The 14,552-nt window shown below is 36.1% G+C and overlaps 1 protein-coding gene across 5 annotated transcripts in view; it reads right to left on the reverse strand.

Annotated features, from left to right (window-relative positions):
• LOC106079075 (uncharacterized) overlaps nt 1–14,552 on the reverse strand; it is a 49,472-nt gene that overhangs the window by 18,680 nt on the left and 16,240 nt on the right. The window contains exons 1-4 of one of the 5 annotated variants that reach the window (XM_056038412.1): nt 13,663–13,754; nt 13,470–13,531; nt 1,579–1,712; nt 992–1,121 (exon numbers count right to left, since the gene is read on the reverse strand). In XM_056038412.1, the coding sequence (XP_055894387.1) occupies nt 992–1,121; nt 1,579–1,658 (210 nt within the window). In that variant the 5' untranslated portion in view covers nt 1,659–1,712; nt 13,470–13,531; nt 13,663–13,754. Of the gene's footprint in view, nt 1–991; nt 1,122–1,578; nt 1,713–13,469; nt 13,755–14,552 lie in introns of those variants that run through there. The other 4 variants (XM_056038414.1, XM_056038416.1, XM_056038413.1 and 1 more) reach the window with 4 other exon arrangements.

A 14,552-nucleotide genomic window follows, 5' to 3' on the forward strand; every position in this document is an offset into this window, starting at 1 on the left:
TCAAGAGAGGTTACATATTTCTACCAGTGGCTTGGGCTCCATTAATTAAATGTGAATAGTCTTCTGCCGAAATTGAAAATCATTAAATGTGTCTCAACAAAGATGGCTAAGACAGATTTTAGGAGTCAGTCATGGAGATCGGGTCTAAATCAAAGATATCATATGCCGAACTGGGAGTCGAATCCTTAGTAAGGTTGTGACAGAGCGTCGCATGAGGTTTTGCAGGACATGTTTTCCGACAAAATGAATTACGCAAAATAAGAGTTGCGGAAACAGCTTGCCGGAAAATGCGCCGAACGGCGCGAGAGGGTCTAAGTCAGTAAGAATAGCACATTAGGCTTGTGAAATAAAACTTTTTAATAGCAAGATAATGCACTGTAGATACCTCAGAATATGCATTTTGTTGGCTTTCAATACCAGAAATAGTGCTCGGCGGCGGGGCTTTGCCCCGCGCTGGGGGAGCATTGCGAACTCCCCCAGACCCCCTTGCTAGCAAGGGCGGGGAGTCTACAATACACAATAAACGTCTTCCGAAAGGGTCAGAATGTAATAAAGATTAATTATGTACACACACACACACACATATATATATATATATAATTTATTTTCGCGGGGGGGGGGGGGGATCGGGGGGGGGAATCCCCCCCCAAAACCCTCCCCGAAAAAAAATCCTGGCTACGCCCATGATACATTTTATACATTTCTTGATCATATCGACATTATTGACAGTTTTAAAATGTTTTATGAAATGTTGTCCTTTGCTGTGTAAAATTATTATTATTAATATCATCAACCATACACATCTTAATCTGATTCAGTCACAAGAAGTTTTCACTTCATTGGCCAAATAATTGTGGGTTGCCAGTTAGTACAACCACCCTAGAGTTATTCATATCTAAGAAGTTTATGGATTTATACACTTAAATTCCTACTAACAAATGTTTTCGATGTCAATGACCAACCTACCACACCAATAAATGACTACACCTACCATATCAATAAATTCATGGAGATCTTCCTGTGTAGAAACAGTACATATCAATGGATGCCCCATTTTATCCGTCCCGGATTCCAACCATGCTGTTCCTAAAGGTTTACCTCCGTCTGTTTCAGATGCATTCCTAAACCAAATAAATGATCAATTAAAAGACACGGACACTTGTTTAATCAAACTGTTTTCTAGAAAGTTTAGTTTCGAGAGTTTTACTATGGATTATTAAGTGAATTTATTTTCATTTTCTAATAAACCATTTGATAATTTCTTGAAATTCTAATTAAAACGCTCACATCTAAAATTACCTTGCTGGTTACATCTGAACTAGAAATGACAATTATAAGGTTTTATTGCTTTGTATATGACATCAGAAACACGTAAGCATTTTATATGTATCAACAATCAAATCAAAGATTCATGATTAAATTACAATTTTAAAATATTAATGCAAAATTGAGAAAAAAGATTTCTGCTAACGACAAGAAACATGTGTGTCTAAATCTCAACAATTAAATGTAATGCATCCTATTGAAAACATGCACAGGTAAAGTAGTGAAACAAATAACAAGTTTCTATATCTTTACCTGACAGCCACTGTCTGTCTTGTTGAGAGACACAATGCAGACAACAACAGAATAATACTTGTCAATCTTTGTAATGCCATGATTTGTCAGCTTGAATCTAGTGCAGTCACTGAGTCACCTCATTGTGTTCTAGCCTGAAATAGAGGAAATGCAAGTATCTGTAGAGGAACATACTGTACTCCCAAATATATCCAAAGATAAATAAATGTGCAATCTAATTGCTTTTGACCTATAATATAGATAAAAATCTTAATAAAAGAAAAACACACACGCTCACACATACATACACATATTTTTATGTTGGACGCATCCAAACTTCTGAGGTGTGAATTTTAATATCAACTTCTCTGTTTCTCAGTAACATTTGTTTTGAAACCACTTGTACTCACACAACCACGTTCAGGGGCACAATTGTTTGTAGCCTACAATAGAATATTTCTGAAGTTAGTAAAATGTCAGATTGACAAACCCCTGCCATGGAATTTGGTGACGATAGTTTGAACATCAAACCCCTGCCATGGAATTTGGTGACGGTAGTTTAAACATCAAACCCTTGCCATGGAATTTGGTGACAATAGTTTGAACATCAAACCCTTGCCATGGAATTTGGTGACCGTAGTTTGAACATCAAACCCTTGCCATGGAATTTGGTGACGGTAGTTTGAACATCAAACCCTTGCCATGGAATTTGGTGACGGTAGTTTGAACATCAAACCACTGTCATTGAATTTGGTGACGGTAGTTTGAACATCAAACCCTTGCCATGGACTTTGGTGACGGTAGTTTGAACATCAAACCCTTGCCATGGACTTTGGTGACGGTAGTTTGAACATCAAACCCCTGCCATGGAATTTGGTGACAATAGTTTGAACATCAAACCCCTGCCATGGAATTTGGTGACGGTAGTTTGAACATCAAACCCCTGCCATGGAATTTGGTGACGGTAGTTTGAACATCAAATCCTTGCCATGGAATTTGGTGACAATAGTTTGAACATCAAACCCCTGCCATGGAATTTGGTGACGATAGTTTAAACATCAAACCCCTGCCATGGAATTTGGTGACGATAGTTTAAACATCAAACCCCTGCCATGGAATTTGGTGACGGTAGTTTAAACATCAAACCCTTGCCATGGAATTTGGTGACGATAGTTTGAACATCAAACCCTTGCCATGGAATTTGGTGACCGTAGTTTGAACATCAAACCCTTGCAATGGACTTCGGTGACGATAGTTTGAACATCAAACCCTTGCCATGGAATTTGGTGACGGTAGTTTAAACATCAAACCCTTTCCATGGACTTTGGTGACGGTAGTTTGAACATCAAACCCTTGCCATGGAATTTGGTGACGATAGTTTAAACATCAAACCCTTGTCATGGACTTTGGTGACGATAGTTTGAACATCAAACCCTTGCCATGGACTTTGGTGACGGTAGTTTGAACATCAAACCCTTGCCATGGACTTTGGTGACGGTAGTTTGAACATCAAACCCTTGCCATGGACTTTGGTGACGGTAGTTTGAACATCAAACCCCTGCCATGGAATTTGGTGACAATAGTTTGAACATCAAACCCCTGCCATGGAATTTGGTGACGGTAGTTTGAACATCAAACCCCTGCCATGGAATTTGGTGACGGTAGTTTGAACATCAAATCCTTGCCATGGAATTTGGTGACAATAGTTTGAACATCAAACCCCTGCCATGGAATTTGGTGACGATAGTTTAAACATCAAACCCCTGCCATGGAATTTGGTGACGATAGTTTAAACATCAAACCCCTGCCATGGAATTTGGTGACGGTAGTTTAAACATCAAACCCTTGCCATGGAATTTGGTGACGATAGTTTGAACATCAAACCCTTGCCATGGAATTTGGTGACCGTAGTTTGAACATCAAACCCTTGCAATGGACTTCGGTGACGATAGTTTGAACATCAAACCCTTGCCATGGAATTTGGTGACGGTAGTTTAAACATCAAACCCTTTCCATGGACTTTGGTGACGGTAGTTTGAACATCAAACCCTTGCCATGGAATTTGGTGACGATAGTTTAAACATCAAACCCTTGTCATGGACTTTGGTGACGATAGTTTGAACATCAAACCCTTGCCATGGACTTTGGTGACGGTAGTTTGAACATCAAACCACTGTCATTGAATTTGGTAACGGTAGTTTGAACATCAAACCACTGTCATTGAATTTGGTGACGGTAGTTTGAACATCAAACTACTGTCATTGAATTTGGTGACGGTAGTTTAAACATCAAACCCTTGCGAAGGACTTTGGTGACGGTACTTTGAACATCAAACCACTGTCATTGAATTTGGTGACGGTAGTTTGAACATCAAATCCCTGCCATGGACTTTGGTGACGGTAGTTTGAACATCAAACCACTGTCATTGAATTTGGTGACGGTAGTTTGAACATCAAACCCCTGCCATGGAATTTGGTGACGGTAGTTTGCTTTTTTCTTAGTCTTTTGCTTGAATTCTCGTAGATTTACTTGAATAGTAGATCTCAGCGACTTTAGTTGGGGTATAGGTTAAACCACAACCCCCCCCCCGTATTGCTCATGGAATTCTGTTATTGTAATTTTGCTTTAGTATTCTTAAGGGGGTGGTTGAACCTCAAAACTCCCCTGATGTGTATATGGTCTCAAGCTTCTGCTTTAGATTTTATCAGGCTGTTGCTGCTTTTCTCGTAGAGTTACTTTATACATGGAGCCTAGAAGGGTTCAACCCCGACCCCCTCCCTTGGCTACGCACATGTCAGACACTCATGCATTATCCGCATTCAGAAAAAATCATTAGCATTTTCTTCTTTTTTGGAAAATGCAAGTAGGTCTACTCACACGTTTATTTATAAAATAGAAGGCAATTTTTTTTTTTTGATAAACAAGACAAACGTAACCAAAACTACATGTTTCAAAAGACAATCCCGGGACCATTGTAGAACTTCAAATAGAATACATTAGTCAAACAATTAATTTTAAAAATGTTTAGTTCAAACCGGGTATCGAACCATTTAGAACTCTTAAGATTCAGTCTAGATCTACAAGTAGTTCTAGCTCTAGTATCTAGATGTAGTTCTAGATCTACTATCTAGATGTAATCTATATTAGATTTACCTAAAAATTAAGCAAAGCTTACATCATCTTTCAATAAATTTATTAAACTCATGAATCAATAAAGCCATACATCTGGAAAATCTCGAAAGCGATAGTCCTTTTAAGAACGCGATAGTCCTTTCAAAACCGATGTTGGCTCTAGATCTACGTCTAGTTCTCAAGCTTAATTTACATTTACTTATTGTTTTTTTTACTTTTAAAAAATATAACGTTCAAACTAGAATTTTCTAATGTGGCCAACGAGCTAGTAATTCTTGTTCTCAGCGATAAACTGTTTTCTCAACTGTTAAATTTCTAGGAAAATCGTTTGAGCCGTTTCTGGGATCAGCGTCTCCCCAGGTTCCTTCACCCTCCATGAAGTTCTGACTTGAATAAATGTTTTGTCAAAACAAACAAATATGAACGCTGATAAAATAAACATTAAAGAAATACAATGTACAAAATACTTTTTGTTGAGCGCAACTTAGAGAAGGCTTAGTGAGCTGCTTGAAGACGTTCAACAAACTGGTGTCGGGATTCGAACTCAAGCTCCCTTGTTATGTGACCTAGCCTTATATAAGCGGTTTTGGCCTCTCAACTACAAAACCCAGTTTAAAAATACTGCACAAGATCTAATCTTCTATGGCAACCAAAGGATCTATTTCATCTTTTAGTCAATACGACGAGACAGAAATACTGCGGCAGAAGTCACTTGACTGTGATCATCTGACAGTGGTCATGTGGCAGTGATGACGTGACATAAAAAAAGGTTGTCACTTTAAATGATGTTTGGAAACCTCGAACATCTAATATAGATTTTTATCATGTCAACTTTATAGACCGTCTCGTTTTTAGACTCCATGTATATTCATGAGGGCATGTACGAGATATCTAGACAGTAAGTCTGGCTACACTAAGTCAACAGGTAGCAATGTAGACTATGTGTGTGTGTATGTGTGTGTGATAGTTGGACTTAATGCTCCACTCTGTGTATACCAGCCATGACATCTTTACTCTTGTGGAGGATTCTGTCAATAACATGAAAGTGAAACTTAACTGAGACTTAGACTCAAACTTTATACTAACGGTACATACAACGGACGTAGCACTGCCATGTTTTAGTGGTACGTTATACAAGTAAATAGTCAAATCTAAGTTTGTCGACAGAACGGATGTAACGCCTATAACCAGTAATCTTATTTTTCCTATATAGTACATAAAGACTGTGTCATGGTCAGTTTTCAATTTATTTATTTATTTTTTTAATATGGAAGATGAAATGATTTTAAAACAGCTAAACATTTTTGTAATTACCAGACAATTTTTTTATTTGGATGAGTTAAATATCTTCACCTTCATCTCTTCACCTATCCCTTAGTCTGTTAGACACAAGATCTGTCAACCGTCTTTCTCCATTCCTCTATGTCAATTGCTTTGAATAGAATCTCTTTCAATGACTGGCTCATCTATTATTTTATGTTGTGCTCCCCTCGCTTTGCCTGTCTACTTCTTTTTCTTTTTTCTTGAACTTTTCCCTAGAAGAAGGTCTTTGCGAGCCCTAAAGACCTTGTGTTATGACCTTAGAGTTTTATTTTGCGTTTTTTTTGACAGTAGTTAGCAGGTCATCGTGGGGTCCATTCACTGTACTAATCCTGTCTCTAATCTTTTCGTCTGATGTGGTCTTTGTATGTGATACCTAGAATTTTTCTGTAGCATCTCAATTCCATTGCTAGGATCTTACTCTCTAACTCTGCATTCAGCGTCCAAGACATTGCAAGCATGCAAGAAGGTGGCCATGACCAGGGAGCGCATCAGCCTGATTTTAGTGTCGAGAGCTATGCTTTTATCTTTCCATATTGTAGTAATTCAGGTTTGGTTCCTTCACGTGAGACGTAAGCTAAATCCTTGTTTTCTGTTGGTCATATTTTTTTTCGGCATTGATTTGAATAGCGGCGGAAATCTATGCGCATCACTAAGTCAGCTACCTCTTTTCGGTTCCTGCCAGACCATAATGAGATTAATGTACTTCGCAAATTCTAATTGTGGTAGACCTCGCTCAATAGTTGACAGATTACTGTATCTTCCATGTTCCTTGCCAGGTTTTGTAGGAGTCGCTTCCTACTTAGCATTCCAGGCTCCTAGTACAAGAATGTCCTTATTTAAAGGTAAGGAAATGAGACTTGATTTAGGGTAACAGTTTGCAACACAGTAGTTACTGCGTACAAGAAACCCGAATCCTTGTTCGTGAACATCTTGTAGTCCGCTGTAGTACATGACCCTCTTCGGTTGTTATTTCATCTATGTTGACAGTTCAATATATTCTTCAAAAAGATGAGTTTTTTACAATTATACAATTTATACAAGAAAATGTAGGAACCAGGTAGCCAGACATCTTTCAATCCTCTTTCAAATCCAAGTGTCTACGTCAACCAAAAATACAAATGTCTTTACGTGTAGATGTGAAGGTAACAAGACACCAGTGAAAGAAATGTCAGGTAACTTAACACTAGTGACATAAGTCAACAATACTTGGGAATGCGATTGGTGGATAGATAGACGGACGCAGTGTTTAATCTGAGTACTAGATCTAAATTTAGTCAAAAGACCATAGTAGTCGACTTCTTTGTAAGAATGGCTTTGTAACAGGTAAACCTAATGGGTAATAAGCAATGTTATAGTGATTGTTTTTTATGTTAAAAGTATTAAAAGACAATGACCATTAGCAATGCCTAATTTTAATGGATCCACTGAACATAGTTAATAGTCTTATTGGAACGAAACATTCTATGGATCGATTTAATTTTATAATCAAATGTTTTTAATGCTAGTTCTTGAATGACATTTTTTGAAAAAAAAAAAAGAGTTTTGATTTTGAAATTATTGATAATTATTTTTAGCGGCCCCTGAAAAGTAAACAGTTGTTATTAGTTTTGCGTGGTCTGTCTGTTCGTCCGTCCGTTTAGATTGTAAAATCTAAAAAAGATATGAAAATGCAATATCATGATAATTTAGATCTTTGAAATTCTGACTCAACGTCCAATTTATTTTCTTTCTGAAAGAGTAACTTTCTTTTAATAAACTATAAAAGCAGTTGTTGTTTTTTTTCATAAAAATACACCATTTTTACAACTATTAACAGTAGAGAAAAGCAAAACAGGAGAGACTATATGAACAGGAGAATTCACAATAAATTTGGCTACAGAACTAGAAAATATCTTGAACGGACTTCGGGTATTTCCGCATTCCTTCAAGAATTAATCTTTATAAATACTTTGCGCATCGTCTTCTAACACGAGATCTATAAGGCCTAACATTGAGATATTATAAAGTCAAGTAGACCTATACATCCTGTTAACTTTTAAATTCTAACATTCATTTTCGAAGAGAAGAAAGTGGTGTAAAGGAGGTATTGTCTATTTGTAAAGGAGGTATTGTCTATTTGTAAAGGAGGTATTGTCTATTTGTAAAGGAGGTATTGTCTATTTGTAAAGGAGGTATTGTCTATTTGTAAAGGAGGTATTGTCTATTTGTAAAGGAGGTATTGTCTATTTGTAAAGGAGGTATTGTCTATTCGTAAAGAGCTATTGTCTATTTGTAAAAAAAATTCATTTATTTCTTGTTAATGTTTTAGTTTTACAGATCTAAACATGACATACAGACAGACATCTTAGAAACCAACTTCGACCTTTCTCAAAGAATATCTCAAAACATTTGATACAATAATAGGCTACATCTTAGTGGGACACACATTTGTTTTGTTTAATTATTTCTCTTTATTACGTTGTATTTGAATTAGCCAGGTTTTTTTCTCTTTGCCATAAGGTATTAGTTGGCCAATACATTTTTTATTTGTTTTTAATATTCAAACTTTGATGTAATTCAAAATTTTACCATGCCATTTTTTAATGAATTAAAGAAATTACCGATTTAATTCAAACCTATATATAATGACTCAAATGAAATAGGATTTAAAATGACCTGTCACGCCTACACTAAATGAGATTTTGTTTTCTGTCTCTAGCAGTGCTATCACCAACACTGTCAAGTGCAAGACTAAACGAATAGGACAAAGAAGGGACTGACTGAAGAAGATTATTAGTGACGGAGGAAGGAATCAGAAGTGAAACTGTCAGGCTTTAGGCGAGGCCAAAATTATGTTCCTTTCAAACTACAGGGGCATCTGGGTGCAGGAAATCCTTCTTGAATAGACTCTAGGAGCGCTGTGTAGAGAATATAGCATGGACAAAAAAAGTGGGAGGTGGAAGTTTCTTGAATCAACGAGGAGTCTAAGAGCAGTGAGTAGGGAGAGGAAGGCGGACTACTGGACAAACATTTGTTTTCTGACTTAAACTTCATCCCTTCACTAATGTACTCAAAAAAAGTGTAAATTTTTAAGTCTAATCTCCCGAACAACACGAACAAGATGTCGATGTTATTTTGTGTTATCTCAGCTCGTAGGCGGCCTCTGCTACAATACTGATCATGAATTGACCGATTGGAAACTTGAGCTGTCAATCTGTCTGATTTTGAGGACATGCTAGAAATGATTTGTTGTTGTTGTTGTTTTTGCTTGCCAAGATAGATAGATACCCGGATGGAACTAGAAATTGTTTATTAATTTTTTTTACATTATTTTTATTATGTTGAAGTTTAGTAACGGAGGTTTTGTTTGTTTGTTTTTAAATATAATTTATAAAATATTTTTCTTGTTAAAAATGTATTTTTTTTTGTTTTTCTTGTTTTTCCTTTTCCTATAAAGGTTAACTGAGATCAGTATTTCGCAAACCCAGTTGCGACCTGCATATTATGCCACATCTTATGCAGATCTAGCCATTGTATTTCGGATGTCTATTACAACACGAGGTTTAAATGAGTCTGCTGCAGCACGAGGTTAAGCTGAGTTTACTTTAACACAAGATTAAAGTGGGTCTACTACAACACAGGGTTTAACGAGTCTTTTACAACACAAAGTTCAGCTGAGTCTATTGCAACACGAGATTAAACTAAGTCTATAACAACACGAGGCTGAGTCTATTAAAACACAAAGTTAATCAAAGTCTATTGCAACACTAGGTTAAACTTAGTCTATTACAACACGAGGTTTGACTGAGTCTATTACAACACGAGGTTTGACTGAGTCTATTACAACACGAGGTTTGTCTGTCTATTATAACACGAGGTTTGACTGAGTCTATTACAACTTCTTTTGTGTCTTAATATACTGTGTACATTTGTGGCATGCGTATTTATTTGCTAGAGAAGTATCACGTGATTTCATGCCGTTTATGTGACAGTGAGACGTTCGTTCTTATGTCACGAAACAAATACATTGTCACAACGGAACACATATACACACACACAAAGATACATACGCATACATAATATGATACATATGCTCCGATACACTCACACTAAATAAATACTTAGTGAAAAGTAAATACGCATACCTCCACATAAATATGACACACATCAACATGACACAGATGAACAGACATATACCTACTAAATAAAAAACCCACCAACAATTAAAACCAAAACACATAGATGACATTATGTGATCATGCCAACAGAAATTCATGACATTATGTGATCATGCCAACAGAAACTCATGACATTATGTGATCATGCCAACAGAAACTCATGACATTATGTGATCATGCCAACAGAAACTCATGACATTATGTGATCATGAAAACAGAAACTCATGACATTATGTGATCATGCCAACAGAAACTCATGACATTACGTGATCATGCCAACAGAAACTCATGACATTACGTGATCATGCCAACAGAAACTCATGACATTACGTGATCATGCCAACAGAAACTCATGACATTACGTGATCATGCCAACAGAAACTCATGACATTATGTGATCATGCCAACAGAAACTCATGACATTACGTGATCATGCCAACAGAAACTCATGACATTACATGATCATGCCAACAGAAACTCATGACATTATGTGATCATGCCAACAGAAACTCATGACATTATGTGATCATGCCAACAGAAACTCATGACATTACGTGATCATGCCAACAGAAACTCATGACATTATGTGATCATGCCAACAGAAACTCATGACATTACGTGATCATGCCAACAGAAACTCATGACATTACGTGATCATGCCAACAGAAACTCATGACTTTCTAATTCTCTATGGAATAAGAAACAATTTAAAATACGTTTTACAAAAGACAATACCTCACTTAACCAACTTATAGAGTGGCTGTTTTTCTCTTCAATAAGGAATGTTAGATTATTACAAAACTGAAACATTTTCTACTCTCCCCATACCCATTCTCCACGAGAAGGAATCCTGGTTAAACGATGGTATAGATTTAGTACACGTCATAATAGTCTAGTCATAAATATATATATCTAGACTTGGAAGACGATGCGCAAATATATCCTGAACATTATATTACTAAACTCTTGAATCATGCTTGAATCAATAAACCCTTACATTTGGAAATTCCTTTAAAAAACGGGGTAGTTCTTTTTCAAAACCGATGTTGGATATATACCTAAATCTAGATTTCTAGTCAAAATTTCAATTTATTATTTTTTTCTTGAAAAATGATAGCTGTCAAATTCGATTTTTAACCTGTGGGGAAGATAGTAATTCTTTTCTGTTAAATTTTCTAGAAAATGTTTAGAGCTTTTTTTTAACATCAGCGTCCAGGTTCCTACATGAGGTTGTTAGTTGAATAGAGGCAATGTAAAAAAAAATAATCCGTAATTCAGGTGCCAGAACAAAAATTCAATAAAGCGACTCACAGAAATGACTCAATACATATAACTCGTTACCAATGACTTCAAAGGAATCACTGGATGATCTAATTAAAAGCAATGTGTATGTTTAAATGTAAAGACAATGTGCATCTCTGAATATAAAGACAATATGTATCTAAATGTTTTGTAACTGTTTTTTTTCTATTCAGAAAATAAATCTTAAACTTAAAATTGAATTGAAGTTGATATACTATGTTAAAATCTGAAACTCGACTTTGTACACACATTCACACTAAATGAGTACAATTGTTTTCCCTTCAATGAAACTCCCCAGCCCTGCCCCCTTTCATCGTGTACCTTCCAACTCTTCCACTTTTCCTAGCAGTAAGTCCTTCAATGCAATGATTGTAAATTTTAAAGGACTGAAAACACACACACACAAACACAATTTCCTGGTGTGTGAACTGAATGGCAGTGAAGCTTAGTAGTTTCTTTGTCCGTGTGCAGAGTGCATGTAGAAGTGTGTGTATGTGTGTGTGTTTATCTGTCGTGTGTTGACCTCCAATATATTTTATATTTAAAAAACACATAAATATACCATCAAGTACAGCCATTTTAAGGAACAGATATAGACGGCTATTATCTTTTCTCCACCCTTTAAATCTATACACCGACACGCAGACCAATCTATATTAGTAGCAGTTGCCTGGAGCTGATCAGAGGTCATGTATTGAACACGCTTTGGATTGAACCTATAGATCAACAAACTTTGAAGCCAAAGCCTTTTCGTATACAAGTAACAAGCTAATGGTGTTTTAATGTGTTGGAGGGGAAAAAAGACTGTCCCACGATTAGAGTCAGAAGTGTATTTTGATAAAGTAACGTCTGTATTATTTATATATCGAATATAAATACTAGACCTACTATGATGACATACCAAAAAAAAAAAAAAAGACAACAACCGTCCCATGTTATAAAGATCAATTAAAACATAAATGGGTAATAATCAAATAGAATAATATTTATAATTAAAAAGGCAATATTATAACTGACACTCTTGCCATTTGAAAATTGAAAGTTACGTTACAATGACCCAGTTGCAAACAAGGTGGTAAAGAATGACAGAATAATAAATACAATCAACAGGAAATCATTGTGCATTAATCTCCTTGAGATTTTATCCTAAATTTTGGTCTACGCCTAAAAGCTTTAATACATTTGGTGTTAGATTTATTATTTCTAATTTAAACTTTGAACTTTGTACAGAAATATCTTATAGCTATTTAACGTGTTCTCCTTAAGACAGGGGGAATTTTTTTTTTTAATAGAATTTCCTCTTTATTTGCATTGAGCGATGGTGGTGTTCTTTTTTTTTTCCGTTGTTTTATATGTTGGTATATATATATATATATTGGTAATCAAGTTTTATTTCTTAAAGTTGCCTTTAACTTTATATACATGGGCTGTGCTGAATGGGCTGCCTAATTTAGATTGCCTAGAATTAACGTTAGAAGTTATTTAGGTTGGCATCGTGAAAAGAACCGACGAGGAAGGATTTGTGGGAAAAGAAAGTTGTTCATTCTTTTGGTTGTTTCTGCTAGCGTTGGTTGCTAACAGGTTGCCTAGAATATAAAGGCATGGAAAAAATTGAATTGTCTGCCTGGAATAGGTTGCCTGCAACAGGTTGTCTGGAATATAAGTGCATGGAAACAAACTGCCTGAATTCTCAGTGCCTGGAATAGGTTGCCCGGAATAAGCTGCCTGAAACAGGTTGTCTGGAATCCTGTGCATGGAATAGGTTGCTATTAAGTAGGCTGCATGAAATAGGCAATGGTATATTACTGTTGGAATAGGTTGTTAGTTCTAGTATAAAAAATGTTAAATTTTCTATTTTCAAATAGCAGCAAATGCAAAGTTAGAAAATTAAGGTCTAATATGAACATCTAGGTGCCACTTTCAAAATAAGATCTCAGGGAAATAGTCACGTTGAAAGTATTTCTAGACTAAATGAAGTTAAAGTACGTTTGAACTTACCCTAGATAGTTCTGATACACATTCCGTCTTCCCTTGTCCATAGTAAACTGTGTTAGGAGATCCTGTGTCAAATATTAAGTATCAATGAAACTTACACATGGGAGTGTACGTGTGTTTGAGGGGGGGGGTATATGCTGGTGCCGCCTACTAAGTAATGTCTACACCGCCTACACTCTACAGATAAAGAACTTACTTCCAGTTCTCTTAGTTGTCTACCTTTTTTCTAGCCCCCTTTCTGCATCTCTCTCTCTCTCTCTCTCTCTCTCTCTGTGACGGAAGTACGCATGACAAAACTCGTATCCCCTTCCACCTGTTTAAAAAGTTGGCCTGAAGACCCGCGACCTAATTTAACGGTTTTTCAGAAGACACTTATTGAATGTCGTAAAATGGCGGTTACGTGCGGTAAAGTGGAAAAAGAAAATACCTATGTAGACTCATTCAGGAGGAGGCAGGGGGCTAACTCTGACTGAGATATTATAACCAAACATTATATTTGAATATTGTTATGATGACACTGGCATGGCGCAGAAAGTGTGCACGACCCAACTGCACCAATCCATAGCTGACAAGAGTTTTGGTGCGTTAACAATTCCCTCCCAACTGTTACGACAGAAAAATAAACCAACAAAAAAAAGACTAAAAATACTTTTAAAAAAAGAATACCTCCTTAATAACATTTATAGAGCTTTCGTTTTTCTTTTAATAACTAATGAAAATTAGATTAACAAAGGCCCATTTTTAACATTCGGCCCGAGAAAGAATCCTGATTAAGCGAATGTATAAATCCACAACACTTTAATATCTTCCAATGACAGGCCTTTAGATCTCAAGTTAGAAGACGTTGCGTCAAATGTTTCTGAACATCAAATTTATAAGACACTTTAAAAAATGCTAAAAACCTGAAAACTTATCTACATTGAAGATAAATGTTTTTTGTCTTTCTCTGGTCAAATTTAATTTTATCTATTTTTTTTACTTTGAAAAATTATAACGGTTAAACTAGAGTTTTTCCAGTGTGGCTAAATAGCTAGTAATTCTTTTCCCATACCATCTGGCATTTTACGTCTCGAGAGACGATCTTTT

Source organism: Biomphalaria glabrata, chromosome 8, assembly GCF_947242115.1.
Source record: "Biomphalaria glabrata chromosome 8, xgBioGlab47.1, whole genome shotgun sequence".
NCBI lineage: Eukaryota > Metazoa > Mollusca > Gastropoda > Planorbidae > Biomphalaria > Biomphalaria glabrata.